Here is a 20,828-nt window from a genome sequence, read left to right on the forward strand (position 1 = left end):
TAGGTAGGATTACAGATGTGTACTACTGATACCAGCTGTGTGTGTGTGTGTGTGTGTGTGTGTGTGTGTGTGTGTGTGTGTGTGTGTGTGTGTGTGTGTGTGTGTGTGTGTGTGTGTGTGTGTGTGTGTGTGTGTGTGTGTGTGCGCACGCGAGCGTGCGCACCATGCCTGAGCTTGAGCTCAGGACCTGGATACTGTCCTTGTGCTTTTTTTACTCAAGGCTAGTGCTCTACCTCTTGAACCACAGCTCCACTTTGGGCTTTTTATTTGTGGTGCTTAATTAGAGATAAGAGTCTCACAGGCTTTCCTGCCTGGGTTGGCTTTGAACTGTGTCCTCAGATCTCAGCCTCCTGAGTAGCTAGGATTATAGGTGTGAGTCACCAGTGGCTGGCTTTACAGAAGCATTTTTTTTTGGGGGGGGGTCCGGTCGTGGGGCCTGAACTCTGGGCCTGGGCGCTGTCCCTCAGCTCTTCAGCTCAAGGCTAGCACTCTACCACTTGAGCCACAGCACCACTTCCGGCTTTTTTCTTTTTGCATATGTGGTGCTGAGGAATCAAACCCAGGGCGTCATGCATGCAAGGCAAGCGCTCTACCACTGAGCCACCTTCCCAGCCCAAGATGGGACTTTTTTTTTTTTAAAAATTAAAGATTCTGGTGGCTTATTCTTTGGCAGGGACACAAAGGGAGCTATGTCCTCAGAGTACCACATGATGTCGCTCTGCTGGCACTGGTGACCTTGTGCTTGTAAATTGGTATTCCACACAAGTATACTCTCCTAGAGTTTTTTTTTGTCAGTTGTGGGACTTGAACTCGGGGTCTGGGTTCTGTCCCTCAGCTCTACCACTTGAGCCACAGCTCCACTTCTGGTTTTCTAGTGGTTTATTGGAGATAAAGAGTCTCATGGACTTTCTTGCTTGGGCTGGCTTTGAACTGTGATCCTCAGATCTCAGCCTCCTGAGTACCTAGGATGACAGGCATGAGCCACCGGGTCCAGCTGGACCAGGTCTTTCTTCCCCATCATAATTCATCAGACACCTGCGGCGCCATGGGGGCTGTGCTCCCACTGATTCGTGTGTCTGGTTTGCCTCGTTTGTCATGAGGAGAGTGGTTACAAGGACAATCTTCTGCGTTCCACACTGTCCTTGCACTGTCCAGCGAGTTTTCCTTTATTCATCTTATGTTGTGGTGCTGTACTGTCTTTTCTTTTTTATTCCTGGTCCTAGGGCTTGAATTCAGGGCCTGTGCGCTGACCCTGAGCTTTTCTGCTCAAGGCTAGTGTTCTAGCACTCGTGCTACGCCACCCTGTCAGGCTTTTTTTTTTTTCCTGCCCTGGCTGGCTTTGAGTCATGATCCTCAGATCTCAGCCTCTTGAGTACCTGGGGTTACAAGTGTGAGCACTGGCGCCTGGCATGTTGGGTGCTGCCTTTTAGCATTGAGTGTTGCTTCCTGATTACAATCAGAACTCGGGGCCTTGCCCCGGCTCAGCTTTCTTGCTCATTGCCAGAGCTCTGCCATTTGAGCCACTTCCAGCTTTTTGATAAAAATACGAGTCTCGGGCTGGGAAGGTGGCTCAGTGGCGGAACGCTTGCCTTGCATGCCTAAGGCCCTGGGTTCGATTCCTCAGCACCACATACGCAAAAAGAAAAAAGCCGGAAGTGGTGCTGTGTGGCTTAAGTGGTAGAGCGCTAGCTTTGAGCTGAAGAGCTGAGGGACAGCGCCCAGGCTCAGAGTTCAGGCCCCACGACCGGATCCAAAAAAAAACAAAAACAAAAACAAACAAAAAAAAAAATACGAGTCTCATGGGGTTTTCTTCCTGGACTAGCTTCACACCATGATCCTCATATCTCCTGAGTAGCTAGGATTATAGTCGTGAACCACCAGGGCTTGGCCCTCTTTATTTATTTATTTTTTTAACATGTAAAAGACTTGAGTGGCATCCACACGGCTAAAGACTGGCTTGTGCTCTGCTTCTCAGGGTCTGCTGGCACTCCTGTCTACTGTGGGCGGCTCACTTCATTGGTTTCCACGGTTTCCCTACCGAGGTTTTTTTTTTTTTTTTTGCCGATCATGGGACTTGAACTCTGGGCCTAGGCGCTGTCCCTCAGCTCTTCAGCTCAAGATAAGTGCTCTACCACTTGAGCCACAGCACCATTTCCAGTTTTCTGAGTGGTTTAATGTCTCATGGACTTTCCAAACCAGGCTAGCTTTGAACTGTGATCCTCAGATCTCAGCCTCCTGAGTATCTGGAATTACACTTGCTCCCACTGGTGCCCAGCTTTTTTTTTTTTTTTTTTTTTGCATAAGCATAGAAGTGTGTGTGTGTGTGTGTGTGTGAGAGAGAGAGAGAGAGAGAGAGGGAGAGAGAGAGAGAGAGAGAGAGAGAGAGAGAGAGAGAGAGATAGTGCATTTGAATCCATTTGTAAGCCTTTTTTTTTCTTACACACTTGTGGCCAACTGAGCTGCTGAAATTCACTCTACATTTGCTCCAGACTTAGAGAACATTTACTTTTTCACAGCTGCATAGCCATTCCTGTTTTATAAGCTTAGTCTGGCAAAGCTTCACAGCTGACAGCCTAAAGCGCGCTGCAGTTACTCCCCTGTGCTGAGTGGGTGAACAGGAGCTGGGTGCCTGGGCCTCCCTGTCCATACCTGCCTGTCTGGACCACCAGATGCCAGAGCCCACGTAGAGCAGTTTAAAAAGCCGAAGGAAGGCAGCAGAGGTTCCCGAGTACTCACTCGCCTGCTTTCGTCCCTATGTGTGTGCCTCCCACACCGGGCTTCCCCCGATGCCCCAAGACCAGGCTTCCTGTGATGTGAGCGTGCCAACCAGTGTGTCCTGCCGCTTCTAACAAGTGTCTGTCACGCTTTCACTCAGTCTTTCCCTCTGCTACAGGTGGCCCGGGAGAGTGGCCCACCCCACATGAAGAGCTTTGTCACCAGGGTTTCGGTTGGGGAGTTTGTAGGGGAAGGTGAGGGCAAGAGCAAGAAGATCGCCAAGAAGAATGCGGCCAGAGCGGTGCTGGAGGAGCTCAAGAAGCTGCCGCCGCTGCCTGCAGTGGAGAGAGTGAAACCCAGAATCAAAAAGAAAGCCAAAGCCCCGGGCAAGGTGAGGTCGGGGGAGTGGGAGGGGCCCAGAGGACAGAAGACTGCAGGCTACGGCCGCCCTCCATCTCCATCGGGGCTGCCACAGGCCTCTTCAGTGGTTTCTGGGTTTTAAGTTGCTCAGAAAGCTGGGAGCCCATTGGGCACAGCCAGCCTACCCTTCCACAGGCTCCCTGCCCAGGCTTCAGCCACCTTGAATTTAATGTTGACACATGTCCAAAAGCAATACGCGTCAATGTTGGCTTGCTAAGATTTAGAGCTACCTTGGGATCACCATAGAAAATCCATGAGGCATCTTTTAATTTTTAGAGTTTTTTTTTTAGATCTGCTTAGCTGGGTGCCCATGGCTCACGCCTGTCATCCCAGCTACTCAGGAAGCTAAGATCTGAGGATCACAGTTCAAAGCCAGCCGGGGCAGGAGAGTCCTTGAGACTCTGATCTCCAGCTAACACCAAAAAAAACAAAAGTAGAGCTGTGGTTCAAGTCAGAGAGTGCTAGCCTTGACCAAGAAAGCTCAGAGACAGCCCAGGTCCAGCAGGAGAGGGGAAAAAAAAGGTCTGGTTAACTCTGAGCCACGGCACGTCTGCAGTTCCTTTCCGTGAGTAACGCGGCACATTATTGCTCCTCAGTCACAGCCCAGCCCGGAATGCAGCCAGGGGATGAACCCCATCAGCAGGCTGGCCCAGATCCAGCAGGCCAAGAAGGAGAGGGAGCCGGAGTACGTTCTGCTCATGGAGCGGGGCCTCCCACGCCGCAGGGAGTTCGTGATGCAGGTGGGTCGGTCCCGTGGTGGGCAGCCTGTCCACCGTGTCGACTGAGGGGACGATGATTCTGTTCTTTTCAGAAGGCAAATTTCCCATCTCGTTCCCGATGCCTTCCGGTTCCTAGGACGCTTAGTTTATCAGGTGTTAATTCCACGTAGACGTTTGGATTTGGTACAAGTGGCTCGTGCCAGTAATCCTAGCTACTCAGGAGGCTGAGATTGGGAGGACCTGGCTCTAGTCCAGGGCTGGAGGTGTGGCTCAGCGGCATAAGCGTCTGCCTGGCAGGTGTGGGGCCCTGAGCTCTAACCCCAGAATTGTCAAAGAAAAACTTGCCTTGAGAGCTTGCTTGGAGGATCTGGCAGGGAGCGCAGCGACTTGTGCACCCTGGACAAGACTAGTCCTTCTCTCTCTGTCAGGGGTGGCCATCCTTTCCGAGCACACAGCTTGGGGACTGATGCACATGGAGCGTCAGGAAGGAAGGGACATCAGCCGAATCGGCCCTGGTGACCAGTGGGTGACAGATGTGCAGCCAGATTGCCCTCACATCCAAACATTTTTCTTTAAACTTTTTTCTTGTGAAAAACAGAATTCAAGCCTTGCGCTGGTGGCTCACGCCTGTCATCCTAGCTACTCAGGAGCTGAGGTCAGAGGATTGCAGTTCGAAGCCAGCCCAGGCAGGAAAGTCCATGAGACTCTTATCTCCAATGAACCACCAGAAAACCAGAAGTGGTGCCGTGGCTCAAGTGGTAGAGTGCTCACCTTGAGCTGAAGAGCTCAGAGGCAGCACCAGACCCAGAGTTCAGGCCCCATGACTTCAAAACAAAACAATACAAAAAAAACAGAATTCAGTAGCCCTCTTCCCCCCCTCCCCCTGAAGTTTTGCTCTCTGGATTTCATTTACCTACAATTACCTTTGGAAAATTCTATGTGTAAACTTTTTTTTGCGGGGGGGGCGGGGGTGTCCAGTGTGGGGCCTGAACTCTGGGCCTGGGCGCTGTCCCTCAGCTCTTCAGCTCAAGGCTGGCGCTCTACCACTTGAGCCACAGTGCCACTTCCGGCTTTTTTTTCTTCTGCTTATGTGGTGCTGAGGAATTGAACTCAGGGCCTCATGCATGCAAGGCAAGCGCTCTACCACTGAGCCACCTTCCCAGCCCCTTTGGAAAATTCTAGAAGTAAATAGTTGGTTTTAAATTGCACATCCTTCTGAGTTGCATGTGAAATGTTGAGCCTCCCGCCCCATCTCACGCCTGTGGGGTGTGCTGTCCAGCAGGTCCTCGCGTGTGGCGGTCCGGAGTGCAGGGTGGACTGACATTCAATCTGCTTTACAGAGACTGAGGCCTTGGCCCTGTGGGTTCAGGTTTTTCCTGGAGCGAACCTCAGCCGAGGAGAGGCGCTGCTGTTCAGAACTCCCCTGCAGGGAGCGAGCAGCCTTCTCGGGAGCAAGTCGCCCTTTGCCGAGACTCCGCTCTTGGCTGTTCACAGACCTGCCTGGGGCCCAGCCAGGCTTCCCTTTCTGCTTTGGCAGCCCCAGTGCTTGTGGTCGGGACCAGCTTAGAAGGGGTAGCCGAGTGTGCTGGACAAACTGGCCCTTAGGGAGGTGGCACGGCTTGAGGCAACATGTAGACACATGCGTGTTAGTTCCACCTCCACGGCTCGCGGCTGGACAGCTCCTGTGTGTGTGTCTGCCTTCGAGCCAGGCCCCGGCAGACGCTGCGAGCACAGATGCCCGCCCCAGCCTGCTGACGGTCACTAAGTACAGGACATGGAGCTGGGGGAGCAGTCTGCCCCTTCGAAACACTGAAACACTGACTTGCTTTCTCTGCCAAGTTGGAAAGTGATTTTTGAAGCTGGGCAGAAGTGTCTGTGTTTTATACCAATTACACGGCTCTGGGCGTCGCAAAGTTTGAAGCTTAATCTGCATTCCTCACTTCCTCCTGTTCACAAGCTAACCAGTGGCTGTGGTTCAGTTATTCCCACCCTGCCCACCTCTTTTTTGGAGGTGCTGGTGTTCAGACTTACGGTCTAGCTTGCTCGCCACTTGAGCCACACCACACCCCATCCCTTTTCCTTTCAGTTCGTTGTTTCTCAGGTAGGATTAGTTTTCTTGGCCTTGTTCATCCTCCAATGCCGGGATTACATTCATGCCAGCTCTTTCGTTGAGAGGGGGTTCTTTGTCTGGGATGGCTTGGAGCCATAACCCTCCAGTCTCTGCGTCAGCTGGCCTTAAAACTGCCAGTCATTGTACCAGCCCACCACAGCCAGTTTCAAGTTTGGAAAGTGGCATCTGTGACTCCAGTGGGGACGAGATGAGTGGCAGCTCTGTCGTACTGGTACAGTCGGTGGACAGGGCAGCTCAGGAGTGCTGGACTGAGTATTATATCTGTGTTAAAATCATTGTATAAGCTTGGGTTTTCTTTTTTTTTGGTCGGTGGAGGGTCTTGAATTTTGGGTCTGGGCGCTGTCCCTCAGCTCTTCAGTTCAAGGTGAGTGCTCTACCACTTGAGCCATAGCACCACTTCCGGTTTTCTGGTGGTTCATTGGAGATAAGAGTCTCACAAACTTTCTTGCCCCAGGTGGCTTTGAACTGGGATCCTCAGATCTCGGCCTCCTCCTGAGTAGCTAGGATGACAGGCGTGAGCCCCCGGTGCCTGGCAGGCTTAGGTATTTGATGGCTGTGTTTAGCAGGAGCTCCCCAATATCTTGAGGGTTGTGTGGTTTCCTCTGCTTGGCCGGGCGGGTGTGTCTGAGGTGCGTCTAACACACACACACACACACACACACACACCCGAGGCCCCTGGTTCTTCTGCCAGCACCGGTGGAGGTGTGAGCTCGGTCTGTTGCTGCTCCCGCAGGTGAAGGTGGGCAACCACACCGCAGAGGGCGCGGGTACCAACAAGAAGGTGGCCAAACGGAACGCAGCAGAGAACATGCTGGAGATCCTGGGGTTCAAGGTCCCGCAGTCCCAGCCCACCAAGCCAGCGCTCAAGTCGGAGGAGAAGGTGACACTGGGCTCCGCTGTGATCTTGCGGGACAGCGCCCCTCCGGATGGCACAGGCCCCAGGCCAGGCTCCACCCTCCTTCCCTTAAGAGCCTGGGCCTTGCTGGAGTGTGTCTGCGCCTCTCCATTTTGGTGGTCTCTGGGCTTGAGGTGTGAACGGGTGTCACTGTGACACAGCCCGCAGGCACCGTGTCCTGGACAGGATCACGCTGTTACTCGTAGTTATCGCGGGCACTTGATTCCTCCCCCATGCGACACGAACGCCAGGTCGCAAATCCCGCACGCAGTGTGCACCTTGCGGTGCGGTATGGGTGGGAGGCCGAGGGGCTGTCCCGGCGGGACGGAGTCCGCGACGCCTGCTTAGCGTGGGCTGCTCCCAGGGCCCAACTGCCACCCCGCAGGAGGGACGCCCCCTTCGCTGGCTGCGGGGCCTCCCTGTCCTGCCCCTAGAGGTGCCCCCCCCCCGCCCCCAGCAGACGCTGGCTTAGCCCTTACGAGCTCAGCTGAGTCGGTGGAGGGCAGGGTCCAGGGTCTGGTTTTAGGCAGTGGGATGAGGATGTCAGCACGATTTGTAATCACGGCCTTTTCTCTTTCTCAAGACACCAGTAAAGAAACCAGGGGATGGACGAAAAGTAACCTTTTTTGAACCTGGGTCCGGGGAGGCGAACGGGACTAGTAAGTGTGTTGGGTCGGCCAGTGCCTGGGGCTGCCGTGGGAACTGGGGCGGCGCCGGGCAGGGCAGGGCCGGGCCGGGCAGGTGACGCTGCTCTCTGCCCAGGCCACCGCGAGGACGAGTTCAGGATGCCTTACCCCAGCCATCAGCAGCTGCCCGCCGGCATTCTCCCCATGGTGCCCGAGGTGGCCCAGGCTGTTGGAGTCAGCCAAGGACATCATACCAAAGATTACCCCAGGGCAGCCCCGAACCCTGCCAAGGCCACGGTAACTGCCATGATAGCCCGAGAGTTGTTGTACGGGGGCACCTCGCCCACAGCCGAGACCATTTTAAAGAATAACGTCTCTTCAGGCCACGCACCCCACGGACCTCTCACAAGACCCTCTGAGCAGCTGGACTTCCTCTGCACAGTCCAGGGACTCCAGGTAAGGCGACCGGGCAGGGGCCCTGCTTTGTAGACCAGGGTCTCCACAGGGCTGGGGCTCCCGGGACAGTGCTCACCCGCAGCCTGCAAGACAGCAGACCCGCACAGGATCTCCCTCCAGGGCTGGGTGGGGCAGGGCTGGGCCACCGCAAGGACCACAGCCTGGATGCGGAAAAGCCTTGTGTTCTGGTAGCGATGTTTGCAAATTCCAACCAAGCCTGAAAACACAGCTGCCGGCCACTGAGGACAGGGTCCCTGCGGGGCCTTCGCCCGCCCTCGCTGCCCTCCTCTCCCTCCTCTCCCTCCTCTCCCCTCTCTCCCCTTCCTCCCCTTCCTCCCCTTCCTCTTCTGTCCCCCCCTCCTCTGTCCCCTGCAGCTTCCATCCAGGCCTCAATTCTCTTTTTCCCCTTTTAGGTTGAATACAAAGACTTCCCCAAAAACAACAAGAATGAATTTGTGTCTCTAATCAACTGTTCGTCCCAGCCGCCCCTGATCAGCCACGGCATCGGCAAGGACGTGGAGTCCTGCCACGACATGGTACGCGGCGCGGCCGGGAGCTCGCCAGAGGGACGGGGTGTCCCGTAGAGCTCATGAGTGACAGGAGAGGGGGCTCCGAGAAGTCCCTGTGGGTCAGGTGGATTTTCAGCTCTACCCGGCCCCTCCCTTCCCACGCTGGCCTCACTGTGGAGGGGCCCCGCCCCATGGCAGAGCCCCCGAATGGAAGCCAGCTCACAGCCCAAGAGCGCGAGAGGCTTTGGCTTGAAAGCAGGGTAGAAAATCTGTGGTCTGTTACAAAGGTGAACAGTTCTCTAAAGAAATAGATGCCAAAATCCGTAAGGGATGCCACATGGCGACTGCAGGCAGTGCTTTAAATGTGAGTTTCTAAGCTGGGTTCGGTAAACTATTCAGAAAAGGCTGGAATGGAGCTGTGGCTCAAGTAGTGCGTTAACCTGAGCAAAAAGCTCAAGGACCGTGTGCTGTGCAGGCCCTGAGTTCAAGCCCTAGGACTAAAGAAAAGGAAAGAATTGTATCTGCAGGCAGACACTGCCGCGTACCCGCGGCCGGGCCCGTGGTCACCGGTCTCTCCACCTCCGCCTCCCCTAGGCTGCGCTGAACATCCTGAAGTTGCTGTCCGAGCTGGACCAGCAGAGCCCCGAGGCGCAGAGGACGGGCAACGGGCCGCTGTCAGTGTGAGTGGCGGGCCCTCACCCCTGCTCTCAGTAGCTCAAATCTGAATGGTCCCAAAGGTACACAGTGACACCCCGCCCTGACGCCTGATGCCCTGTTCCCCTGGTGCGCCCTGACAGCGCGTCCGTGTCCCCCCCCCCCCCCCCCCCGCTTCCCGTCACCGCCGACCACCCGGGTGGCAGTGGGCTGAGTGACTGTGGCCCCTCCTTCACTGCAGGTCATTGTTGATTTTTTTCTTCCTTCAAGGTGTGGGAGGTGCTGAACCTTTGCTGGCCACGAGCCACACAAGCCCAAATAGACACTGAGAAGACCGAACCTGCTTTGAAAATATGGACTCTGATCTCCGCAGTGGTGAGGAGAGCGGGAGCAGCCATGAAGACTGAGACGGAGGTAGAGGCCGGGGAGCCCCGCCCGCCCGCCCGCCCGCCCCTCCCCGCCACCTGGGCCCAGAGCCTCCGTTCTCGCTTTTTGTTGGTTGTGTTGGTTGGTTGCTGTGTGAAGAAACAGAGTGTGGCCTTCAGTGGCTCACTCAGACATTTGGGACAATCCTGGACAGAGAGGCCTTACTCCTGCAGCCGAAAGTACCAGAGAAAATCAAATGCTTCCTGCTTGGTGTGGCCTAACTCTGGGGGACTCTGGCCCGCCGGCCCCGCCCACCACACCTCCCCACTGCTCTCTCTCCCAACAGTGATTCGTATTCTTGGTTTCCTTATTTCCTTTTTGATTGATAAGACACTATATAAACTTTCATTTGAGTTTCTCAATTGTATCTAGTTCTATAGCACACTTTAGAACCTTGTCTGAGGCTGACGTGACCATAATCTAACCGGCAGAGATCGTAGCCAGTGTGACACACGTTTACCAGACTAACCCAGGACCAGCTCAGTGGTGCGAGTGGGCGCTGCCCACGGTGGTGGGCGCCGTCAGTCCCGGGCCTTGGGGTCTGTGGAGTCCCCGACTGGTGCATGAATTGGACAGCATAGGAATTCTGAACTCATGATCACTTGCTCCTTTTCTATTTGATTTTGTTAATGCAGGACTTACACATGAATCTTTGTTTTAAAGATGATTAGCAAAGTTGTGTCTCCGTGTGGCTCTTGAGAAAGCCTTCCTGCGCTGCAGCCTCAGCTCTGCCAAGGGAAGGCAGTAGCTGTGCGTGTGTGTGTGTGTGTGTGTGTGCGTGCGTGCGTGCGTGCGTGCGCGTGTGCAGGCCCCCCTGCAAGGTACAGTAGCCTTGCTAGTTAAGTACTACTTCTGCTCAGTTTATGCTGGAACTTTCTCTCCCCATGGAATGTAAGGAACACTTAAATGTTTGTCATCCACAAATGGTAATACTAAAAAAAAATTTTGTTAATTTATTTTCAAATGCCACTACTGCTAGGTTGATCCCTTCCAACCCAGCCCTCCCTTTTTTAAAGGAAAAAATTTGTAATGCTTGTGATTCCGTCTGGGCAATTATCTGAGGATCTTAAATAACTTTATATCAAACCATTGATCAATAAACAGCTACTAATGAAGCTTTCGGGCCTGTGAGCAGTAATTAAAGAAGGGGCTGAGGGCGAGGGGCGGGAGGCGCCTGCGTCCTCACCTGACCATGAAGTAGCATGACCCAAGTGCTGCGGGTCAGGAAAAAGGCTGAGCATGGAAAGGGGGAGATTTGCGAATGTTGTTTAGCGAGAAGGATGCTGGGGTTTGAGCGCTTGGGCTTCTCGTTTAGCTGGCTTGTCAGGCTAGTGCTCTGCCTGAGCCACATTTCCAGTGTGGCTTTTTGCTGGAGATAGATGAGTCTTTGACTTCAAACCTGGATCCTCTGGATTTCAGCTTAAGTAGCTGGGATTGCAGGCCTGAGCCACTAGTAGTACTTGGCTGGCATTTTATGCCTTAAAACAGTGGGCATGGCTGTGTTAAGAGCACCTGCTTAGCAAGCAGAAGGCTCTGAGTTCAAATCCCAGTACTGGAAGAAAAAAGAAAAGAACAGGGGCCACTGATTCCCATCTAGGAGGATGCTGCAGGTTTGAGGTGGAGCGGCAGCCGGACGCACCCGTGCAGCCTGCACCAAGCACGTGAGGCCGCTGCCTTCGCAATCTGCTCGTGTCGTTTTCCTTAGTATCTGCAGACTCAGACATTACAAATGAGCCCTTCTTTACCTTTTAAGAACTTTTGCAGTGGTTGCACAGCTTCAGTTTTGCCGGGATTGCGTGTGCGTTCTTGCCTTGTGTGTACCTGGCCTCTGTCCTTGAAACTTTACAATTCAGGGCGTGAACAGCCAGCCTCAGGCGCTCCTGAGCCCTCTGCTCTCAGCCTGCTGGAGGCAAGTACTGCTGCCTCCTTCCCTGTCCCAGTTCCTCATCCAGGTCACCACGACAGACATCAGACTGGGGCGGGGGTGGGGAGGAAATGACACTTAACTCTGGAGCTCCTCTGGCTCCCTTAGTGGGTGTGCCATGCTTCCCTTGGCAACTCCACTGTCCACACTGCCAGCCGTGAGCCTCTGTTGTCCATTAGCATTGGTTCCATGCTAGAGCCGTCACAGCTCCAGCTTTGCCTATTATTATTTCCTCCGTTTGGAGTTGCTTTTAATGTTTCTATGGGTGTTGGAGTGGGGAGTGGGGGGCAGCGAGAGAACCCAGAGCCTTATCCAGGCTTGATAGGCTCTCCCCATGTGACAGCCTCAGCCCTCTACTTCTGTCTTCCAAGTTTTACAAAGAGTTCCAAACTAACATCCAGCAGCAATCCTGTTTCTTCTGTGCACCCCATCCTATGTATTTCTCAGTGACCATCCCCCGCCATGCACCTGCCTTCCCTTCGCCGGGCCTCCCACAGGCTGCTTCAGCTTCTTGGAAGTAACTGTTAATTGTTTGAGTTACACCATACATAGAAGCTCATTTTTTTTTTTTTTGGAAGCACAATTTTTATGGCATCTCAAAACTACCTGTCTTTACCCAGGAAACTCCTGCTAACCAGATGTAGTAAAGCAGCTGCACTGTTTCTTCTGAGTTGAGTGTGTGTTGTCTTCAGGTCTTCTAATCATTGTAATTAGGGAACGGCCTATTGCTGTACACCTGGACAGCTTGCCCAGCATCATTGCTGAAGCTCGGTCCTGTCAACAGTGTGCACACCAGGGCTCAACTCCAGCTGCTCGTTGTTCCTTTTGCCTTGTGGCCGGCCATCCTGTTAGTTCACTGTAGCTTTGTAGGTATGCTAGGAAATCTGAATAGGCCTTTTTCAAGGCTTTGACTATCCTAGATCTATATGCAGTTCATAAATTTCTGCATTTCTGCCCAATGATCATTGGCTTGACTTTCAACATCCAGATACCTTGAGTTCACCTCATCCTCCTGAGTTCAGTCACTTTTCCAGGGGGCCCTGGCTCCCAGCAGTGGCAGCCGGCATTTCGCGCACCATCCTGGCTCACTGATGAGGCGCTCAGGCCACCCACACCGCAGCCAGCAGGCGATGATTCTCCAGGCTCACCTCTGCTCATCTTATTGCCAACCCTACACTTACCGCTCCATCTGAGAACTTCCACCCATGGCTGCGGGCTATGGAAGTGGAATGGACTACATGAGATTTGAGACCGCTGATTCCAGGTTTCCCCTCTGCTCACTGTGCCGGGGAGCAGGGTGTGTGCTGCACTGTCACCTCCGTCTAGAGTGTAAGGAGGCTGCTAACACCTCCATCTGTTTTAAGGTCTTAAGGCCAGAATAACATACTTGAAATGTCCCAAATTCCTAGGCAGTTAATCACTGCTGGACTGGCAGCTACAGAAACTAGTAAGCTATCTGAACACAGCCTTTAGAAAGTATTCATGTGTAGGTTGTGTGTATGCGTGTGCGTGATGCTAAGGAAGGGATCTTGAACTCACTCCGAGTCTTGCAATCTAGAAAGCTTGGCATTTTGGCACGTGAGCCACAGCTCCATTTCTGGCTTTTTTACTGGCTAACTGGCGGTAACAGTCTCAAAAGATTTGTCTTCTCTGGGTAAGCTTTGAACCTTGTCAGATCTCCCTAGCTAGTATTACAGGCATGAACTGCTGGTACTTGACTGCAAATTCAGTTGTGTATATGTGTATGTACGTGCGCGCATGTGTGTGTGTGTGCATAACTGCTGGTACTGGGGCTTGAATTCAGGGCCTGGGTGCTGTCCCTGAGCTTTTTTTGCTTAGGGCTGGTACTCTTACCACCTGAACCACAGCGCTACTTCCAGCTTTTTGGTGGTTAACTGAGGTAAGTCTCATGGACTCTTTTCTGATCTGGCTTTGAACCATGATCCTCCGCTATCTGCCTTCTGAGTAGCTACGATTACAGGTGTGAGCCACTGGCAATATTCCTTTCATAAGACATATATTAAGGTCTTTAATTAACAAAGCAGCACAACCATTTTCCTGGGTTCATTGGTACTCTGTATAGGTATTTGGTATATTATAGAAAGCATATCATATAGGTTATAATTTGTCTGATACACCAAGTAATAAAGCATAGTTTTGTTTACTGAGTAAATGTTAATGTTCAAAAGCTTAAAAGCTTAAGAGCAAAAAACAAAACTGTATAGCAAAAATGTGCCCAACTTTTAGAGGGGGGAAAATTAATGAACCAAAGTGTTTTGGGTTTTTTTGGGTCAATTGTGGGGCTTGAACTCTGGGCCTGGGCACTGTTCCTCAGCTCTTCAGCTCAAGGCTAGTGCTCTACTACTTGAGCCACAGTGCCACTTTTGGTTTCCTGGTGGTTTTACTATAGGATTTAAGTCTGATGATCTTCCCTACGCAAGCTGGCTTTGAACTCTCATCCTCAGATATCAGCTTCCTGAATAGCTAGGATTACAGGCATGAGCCATAGACGCCCAGTGAACCAGTGTTTAAAATTCGCCAGGATTATAAATGAATTTTTAATTTAGGTGTTTTGTTTACTTCCCATATTTTCAAAGAAAAATACATTAAATTCCAAAGCAGCTCTCATTTTTTAGTGCTTATTCTTACAGGTTCTCTGTTCTAAGTAATCTGCATGCATGATCTCACTTTATTCTTACATGTACCTTGTAGGTGACTAGCACCCACATCTTACAAGAGTAATGTGGACAGACGTCATCTGCTGCAGAGTTGAAGCTCCAGGATTGGCCAAAAAAAAAAAAAAAAAAAAAAAAAACCCCAAAAACAAAAAACTAAAGATGTATTTGCCAAGGTATAGTGGTTTCTGGCTATAATCCCAACACTCAGGAGGCTGAAGCAGGAGGATGGAGAATTCTAGGCCAGTCTCTTAACAGACACGCTTGCTTGGCATCTACTTAACCAGCCCAAGCCGCTCAACTGCTCACCAGCAGCCCCAGCAAGCCAATGTCGAACCTGCCGAAACATCATGTGCTAACTGCCCTTCCACCAAGGACCACGTAAGGCAGAATAGTAATGTGTTGGTCAAAACTAATAGCATTTGCTGGCAAAGTCATGAAATGGCTCTGACAGAACTCTCCAGGCCCCACCCAGGGAAGAAGGGTGCTGCCAGCCTCAGCCCTGCAGGAGGAGGGATCCTAGGACTCAGCCACCATTACAGGGTGGCGCCCTCCCCCCTGCTACCATCCTGTTACCCAGGAATGGCTACAAAGTTCTAGAAAATAAGCCCAATCCATATTAACTTCTGCATCCCCTTTGGAGGAAAAAAAAACAAAAAAACCAGATTAATCTTGAGTTTTAAGTGATTTAGAAATTTGGATTTTTATGAGTCCAGAGGGCGAAATAGATTGAAAGAAATTCTTCATTTTTATAAAAGTATCAGAGCACCAAAAACCTGTCCTTAGATGTTCTTAGATACATATTTTAGGCTTTGCTTTATTGCTAATTACAGACGTTCACTATGAAATGTGCACTGCTTGGCAAGATACACTTTTTTTTTTTTTTTTAAACTTTCTCACATTTCCAATAAAAACTTAAAGAAACAGACAAAACATACAAAGGACAAAAATACAAACCAGCAACAGCTTCAAACAAAAGGATTTAGTAACAGAAATTAGTCTCCACAGTCAGTGTCCGTCAAGAATGTAAAATTATCCAAACCGTGCAAATGCTCAACTCAAAACAGATGGCCCACACTGCACCGCTACTATGTGTCCCTCCACACTGCCAAGTCCCTGCTTACGCGATGACCACACCACCACCTCATTCGCTCAAGGCTCAGCTTATCAAAGCAGCATTCAATATCCTTACAAGAGGGAATCCGTGCCATGTCCAATGGAAAAACGTTTCAGTGCAGCTGAGCTCAGGCCTGCGCTCAGTGGAGAGTGGTAAGTGGTCACCGCAGCATTACGTGGTGTCTCGGAAGTGTCACAGCAGCGTCACACTGGCCGCCTGGAGGTAGCCTTGTAGATACTGCAGCGCTTCCGCGTTCAGGCTGGTGCTCACCATAGAGGGAACCTGCAGGGAGTAGAGGCCCACAGGTGTGGTGTTCCCCCTGCCCAGGTGCTTAGGTCCTCATCACCATTCCCTGCGCCCCCCCCCCCCCCAGCTGCCCCGGAGTAACAGGGTCGTGAGAGGCAAGCTGTCCCTCATCCCGGTCAAACACAGTATCAAGTTAACTCAGCTGCTTTCACACCTTCAAGAACGGATAGTCTAGGGCACCGGTGGCTCACGCCTGTCATCCTAGCTCCTCAGGAGGCTGAGATCTGAGGACTGTGATTCAAACTAGTCCAGACAGGACTTGGGAGACTCACCTCCAATTAACTACCAGGAAACCGGAAATGGCTCAGCAGCTCAAACTGGTAGAGCACTAGCCTTAAGCAAAAGAGCTCAGGGACAGCGCCCAGGCTGAGTTCAAGCCTCATGACTGACCAAAAAAAAAAGGAGCTGGACACCAGTGGCTCACGCCTGTCATCCTAGCTACTCATGAGGCTGAGATCTGAGGATCACAGTTCAAAGCCAGCCTGGGCAGGGAAGTCTGTGAGACTCCTATCCCCAATAAACCACCAGAAAACCAGAGATGGTACTGTAGCTCAAGCGGTAGAGTGCTCACCTTGAGCTGAAGAGCTGAGGGAAAGCGCCCAGACGGAATTGAAGCACCATGACAGGCCCCCCCAAAAAACCAGTCTTAAGTGAGGTGCAGTGGCTCAAGCCTGTGATCCTAGCTACTTAGGAAGTGGACACGGGGGACTGTAGTTTGAGACCAGCTCAGGAAAAAACATTTTCAAGGGGGAGCACTAAGAGAACTACAGTCTGAGCTGGTGTGGGCATAAAGCAAGTCTGTCTGCACAAGTGTGTGGGTGTGCCGCGCCCCAAAAGTGCAGTGTGGTGGACCCGGCTTGCTGGCTGCATGCACGTGGAAACAAAAAGATTAGCAGTTTGACACTAACAAATTTTGGGGTGGGGCATGTGGCTTAGTGGCAGAGCACTTGCCCAGCACGCATGAAGCCCTGGGCTCAATCCTCAGCACCACATAAGTAGAAAAAGCTGGAAGTGGTGCTATGGTTCAAGTAGTAGAGCGCTAGCCCCGAGCAGAAGCAACTCAGGGACCGTGTCCAGGTCCTGAGTTCAAGCCCCAGGACTGGCCAAAAAAAAAGATAAATTTTAACAGCTAATAAATAGAAGGACTGGCTGTGAATTGAAAACCCTTTGTACAAGCAATTAAAATACAAAAAGAAGGTTCTGGGCTCAATGTAATTTGTTCACTCTTCAAGTGAGTCAGGTAAAATGTTACTTCTAGTACAAAATATGAGGGGGAAAAAAAGCTCAACCTTAAAACCAGCTTTCTGTAGGGCTGGGAAGGTGGCTCAGTGGTAGAGCGCTTGCCTTGCATGCTTGAGGCCCTGGATTCGATTCCTCAGCACCACATAAGCAGAAGAAAAAAAAAAGCCAGAAGGGGTGCTGTGGCTCAAGTGGTAGAGCGCTAGCCTTGAGCTGAGGGACAGCGCCCAGGCCCAGAGTTCAGGCCCCACGACCAGACCCAAACAAAAAAACCCAGCTTTCTGTGAAGTCGGCGGGATGCAGCATGCCAGAGTGACGATCAGAACGTTGGTGAACAACGTCCCGCTGCCCGCTCCCCAGTCTACCATCGGCAGACGGAGCATGATAGCCGAGCACTCACCCTTCCTGGACAGGCCGTGGACAACTTGTGCAGTGACTGTGCCAGGTGAATTTTGGGGTTGTTCACCATCTGGCCTACAGGGTCGTGCTCTTTCTTCCCAGCAAACGCCAGCTGTGAGAAGGCCGTCTGGTACCCGGGCGTGTCCTCTATGTCAATGAAGTGCTCTTCATCGGGAATGCTGTCATCCTCAGGTAACTCAAAAAGGCCGATGAGAGACTGTAATAAAGGAGTCCTGGATTGGAAGAAAGCGAGAGATTAAAAAAAAAAAAAACAAAAAAAAAAAAACCCCAGGAATTTCTCAAAACCACACTACTTCCAGAGCAGAAGGGACCGGGACTGGAGATGGCCACTGGAGCTTCTGCCTGCCCAGAGAACACCCAGCTCCTGACTCCAGCGATGCCTGCAGCAGAGCCCTGAGGAAGGGGCCTCCCGCAAAGGGATCATGCATGGAGCCATCATGCATGGAGCGGGCGTCTGCGTGGAGCCAAGAGAGAAAGGAGAAACTCGGAGCGAGGATGTGCGTATCTCCTGGCTCCCAGGTCCTCGATACACACCGTTCAGCTGGAGTGATCTTGGCGAAGACTGTCCTCCAACAGTCGGTGCTCTGAGTCAGCCCTCCCCCGTAAGAACTGGAAAACACGATTCTCTTTCTAGGCCCAGAAGCAGAAGCTGCCTCTGGGGGTGAGGCTGAGAGCAGAGCGCCATGCCCCGCCCCCTGCAGCTGCAGGGAAGGAGCGGAGCACCTACCACAGCTTGGTGTACTCCGTGTCCATCATCGGGGGACACTCGGTGAGTAATTTGGTTATGCCAACTGCACAGATCTTTTTCTCCACATTTCCAGACACTTTCTGAATTTCAGGAATAATGATTTTTTCCAAAACCATTCCAAACATTCTATTAAAACAAGATGAATTCAATTAATATTAAACAGATTAAGTAGATATTATCTATTAAGTAATAGGTATTTATAGTCAAGTGACTCCTGAATGGAATGTATTATTATATAAAAGGCTGTTTCTTGGAAGTGGCGCTGTGGCTCATCTGGTATAGTGCTATCCTCGAGCTGATAGAGCTCAGGAACAGCGCCCAGGCCCAGAGTTCAAGCCCCATGACCAACGCCCCTTCCCCCACCCCCCAAAAAAGGCTGTTTTTTCAGGCCAGGGGAAGAGACCTGAGATGACAAAACAAAAAGGTTCTTCATAAACCTCTGTCATCATTGTCTTACCCACACCTCAGGTTACTGGAAATGTTTGCTTCAGGAGAATCTTTCTTCTTTTGGTAGCACTAGCGTTTGAATTCAGGCCTTATGTTTGCTAGGCAGGAACCGTACCACTTTTTTTGCTCCTTATTTTTTAGGTAGCATCTTGTGATTTGGTCAAGGTTGTCCGTGCCTACAACCTCTACCATGCCCAGCCTGTTGTTGAAGGGGTACTACTCATTTTTTTGCCTGGACTAGCCTCAAACCATCATCTTTCATCTCTGTATCTAGAGTAGATGGGATTATAGTCATGAGCCACCATGCCAGTCTTGATTCAGTAGACTGCATAGCTGCTTTGTGCATATGTATGCACACGTGTACATGCATACACACATGTACACACGTGTGCACATATGCATATGGGCCAGGGTTCTACGGTTTTTAAAAAAACGATGAAAAAAATTCAATGCTTCTTTCCTTTTCCATTCAAATCAACTTATTCTTTACTTCATTAAACAAAACCCCTATTATCCCACCATCCAGGAATACACACAAGTATTTCTCGATTATAAACTTCCCATCCATCTTCACATACATACCTGCAAGTAGTAAGCAAGTGCATTAATGCAACTGCTTCTTTAATTATTTGGAGATAAAATTATTCAGAAATGGTAGAAGCATGGCATTCAAATGGTAGGGTACCTACCTGTCAAGTACAAGGCCCTGATTCAAAACTCAGTACCAGAAAATAGGAGAAAAAAAAACCTTATCCCATCCCTGTAGCTGCAAAGATCCTGTAAAATTTTTACAGTTATACATGATATAAAATCCTTAAGCTTTTATCTTTCAATAAATCCTGGGAAATGTAGAAAGTACATCCAAGCCACATCTATTTTCCTCTTCTGGCCAGAATTTTGCTCTTTAGAAATGGTGCCAATTTAGGGCTGGGAAGGTAGCTCAGTGGTAGAGCACTTGCCTTGCATGCATGAGGCCCTGGGTTCGATTCCTCAGCACCACATAAGCAGAAAAAAAAAGCCGGAATTGGCGCTGTGGCTCAAGTGGTAGAGCGCTAGCCTTGAGCTGAAGAGCTGAGGGACAGCGCCCAGGCCCACAGTTCAGGCCCCACGACTGGACCCCCCCCCCCAAAAAAAAGAAATGGTGCCAATTTAGACCCCACTGGCAGGGGCTGTGAGTCTTCTCTACGTCTAAGAACTCTACAATCTGGTATTTTCTGGTTAATTCTTTTTTTTTTTTTTTTTTTTAATTTGTTGGTCATGGGGCCTGAACTCTGGGCCTGGGCGCTGTTCCTCAGCTCTTCAGCTCAAGGTAAGCACTCTACCACTTGAGCCACAGCGCCACTTCCGGCATTTTCCCCCCCTGCTTATGTGGTACTGAGGAATCGAACCCAGGGCGTCATGCATGCAAGGCAAGCGCTCTACCACTGAGCCACCTTCCCAGTCCCCCCTCCCCCTCCCGGTTAATTCTTACTTTAGCTAATCTGGAATGTTTGGGGACATTATTCAAAAATAGCGCTTTATCTTTCCCTAAAGAATTTTTCCCTAGGAGGTGTCCTACCCTCCCCTGCTAACGGGAGATGGTACCACATGGCCGTTGTGCATACATTTGGGTAAATCAAAAGCAAAGCTTTACTGGTCCCCAAGTATCTCAGTTGGAGAGACACTTTCTGCTGGCCTATCAAGGCAGGCTCACGGAGAACACAATGGACTGCCTGCCATGCCACAGTGCACACTGGCTGTGGAGGGAAGGTAGAGAGTGGGCTAACTTTGGGAGCTGGGAAAACGATCATGATCACAGGATCTTGCTTTTACAACTCACACCTAAAAACAGTCCCCAAACTATACATATACGCCCCTCAAGATAGAACCATGAAATCACCTGTAAGACCACTGGTCTACTTTAAAACCAACAAACAAAAGGTCTTCCTTTTAAAAATAAAATGCAACAATTTAAAAGTATTTTAAAATACCTTTGCTTTTAAAAACAAAAACAAAAAACAAACTTACTTTGGTTGTATACCATCAAATATTTCTTGTAAGGCTAGTGCCCCGTATCTTATGCAATACAAATTAATGAAGACTAAGAAACCTGTTGAAAGATGCAGAATGTCAAGAGAATGAATTGACCTCACCGAGAACTACTGTTCCCACCGAAGCCCACTGACCAGCTCTGGCGTCATACCTGCCGCCTTCTGAGAAAACAAGCACACAGAATTTGCCCTCATATTGTAGACCTTTATACTGAGCTGAATTGTATCGCTATTATTATGCCTTTCTTCTTCTTCTTTTGCCAGTCCTGGGGTTTGAACTCAGCCTGGGCACTGTCACTGAGTTTCTTCTGCTCAAGCAAGCATTCTACCACTTGAGCCACAGCACCACTTCTGGCTTTTTGTGTTCATGT

General features: G+C 50.9%; 2 protein-coding genes across 2 annotated transcripts; one reads left to right on the forward strand and one right to left on the reverse strand.

The window, feature by feature from the left end:
* Positions 1–2,863: 2,863 nt before the first annotated feature.
* Positions 2,864–10,666, forward strand: LOC138841635 (double-stranded RNA-binding protein Staufen homolog 1-like). The gene is made up of 8 exons (XM_070042405.1): positions 2,864–3,106; positions 3,732–3,875; positions 6,719–6,865; positions 7,464–7,539; positions 7,643–7,962; positions 8,376–8,498; positions 9,066–9,151; positions 9,396–10,666. Exons 1-8 carry the CDS (start codon positions 2,921–2,923, stop codon positions 9,409–9,411), a joined length of 1,098 nt encoding a protein of 365 aa, XP_069898506.1. The 5' UTR covers positions 2,864–2,920; the 3' UTR covers positions 9,412–10,666.
* A 4,281-nt stretch (positions 10,667–14,947) lies between these two features.
* Positions 14,948–20,789, reverse strand: LOC138841637 (exportin-2-like). The gene is made up of 4 exons (XM_070042406.1): positions 20,435–20,789; positions 17,960–18,106; positions 17,213–17,444; positions 14,948–15,549 (listed from the first exon to the last, which is right to left on the reverse strand). Exons 2-4 carry the CDS (start codon positions 18,103–18,105, stop codon positions 15,460–15,462), a joined length of 468 nt encoding a protein of 155 aa, XP_069898507.1. The 5' UTR covers position 18,106; positions 20,435–20,789; the 3' UTR covers positions 14,948–15,459.
* Between the last annotated feature and the right edge of the window lie 39 nt (positions 20,790–20,828).

Source organism: Dipodomys merriami, unplaced genomic scaffold (genome assembly GCF_024711535.1).
Source record: "Dipodomys merriami isolate MVZ:Mamm:240054 unplaced genomic scaffold, mDipMer1.0.p SCAF_3247, whole genome shotgun sequence".
NCBI classification, from domain to species: Eukaryota; Metazoa; Chordata; class Mammalia; order Rodentia; family Heteromyidae; genus Dipodomys; species Dipodomys merriami.

Bases quoted from the DNA above. Each gene is read 5' to 3' on its own strand.
- LOC138841635 (XM_070042405.1), top strand. From the start codon at position 2,921: ATGAAGAGCTTTGTCACCAGGGTTTCGGTTGGGGAGTTTGTAGGGGAA. The intron at 3,107-3,731 runs GTGAGGTCGGGG...ATTGCTCCTCAG, and splicing joins AAGCCAAAGCCCCGGGCAAG to TCACAGCCCAGCCCGGAATG. The intron at 7,540-7,642 runs GTAAGTGTGTTG...CTCTCTGCCCAG, and splicing joins CGGGGAGGCGAACGGGACTA to GCCACCGCGAGGACGAGTTC.
- LOC138841637 (XM_070042406.1), bottom strand. From the start codon at position 18,105: ATGTTTGGAATGGTTTTGGAAAAAATCATTATTCCTGAAATTCAGAAA. The intron at 17,445-17,959 runs GTAGGTGCTCCG...CTTCCAATCCAG, and splicing joins ACGGAGTACACCAAGCTGTG to GACTCCTTTATTACAGTCTC. The intron at 15,550-17,212 runs GTGAGTGCTCGG...TACTCCCTGCAG, and splicing joins CCACGGCCTGTCCAGGAAGG to GTTCCCTCTATGGTGAGCAC.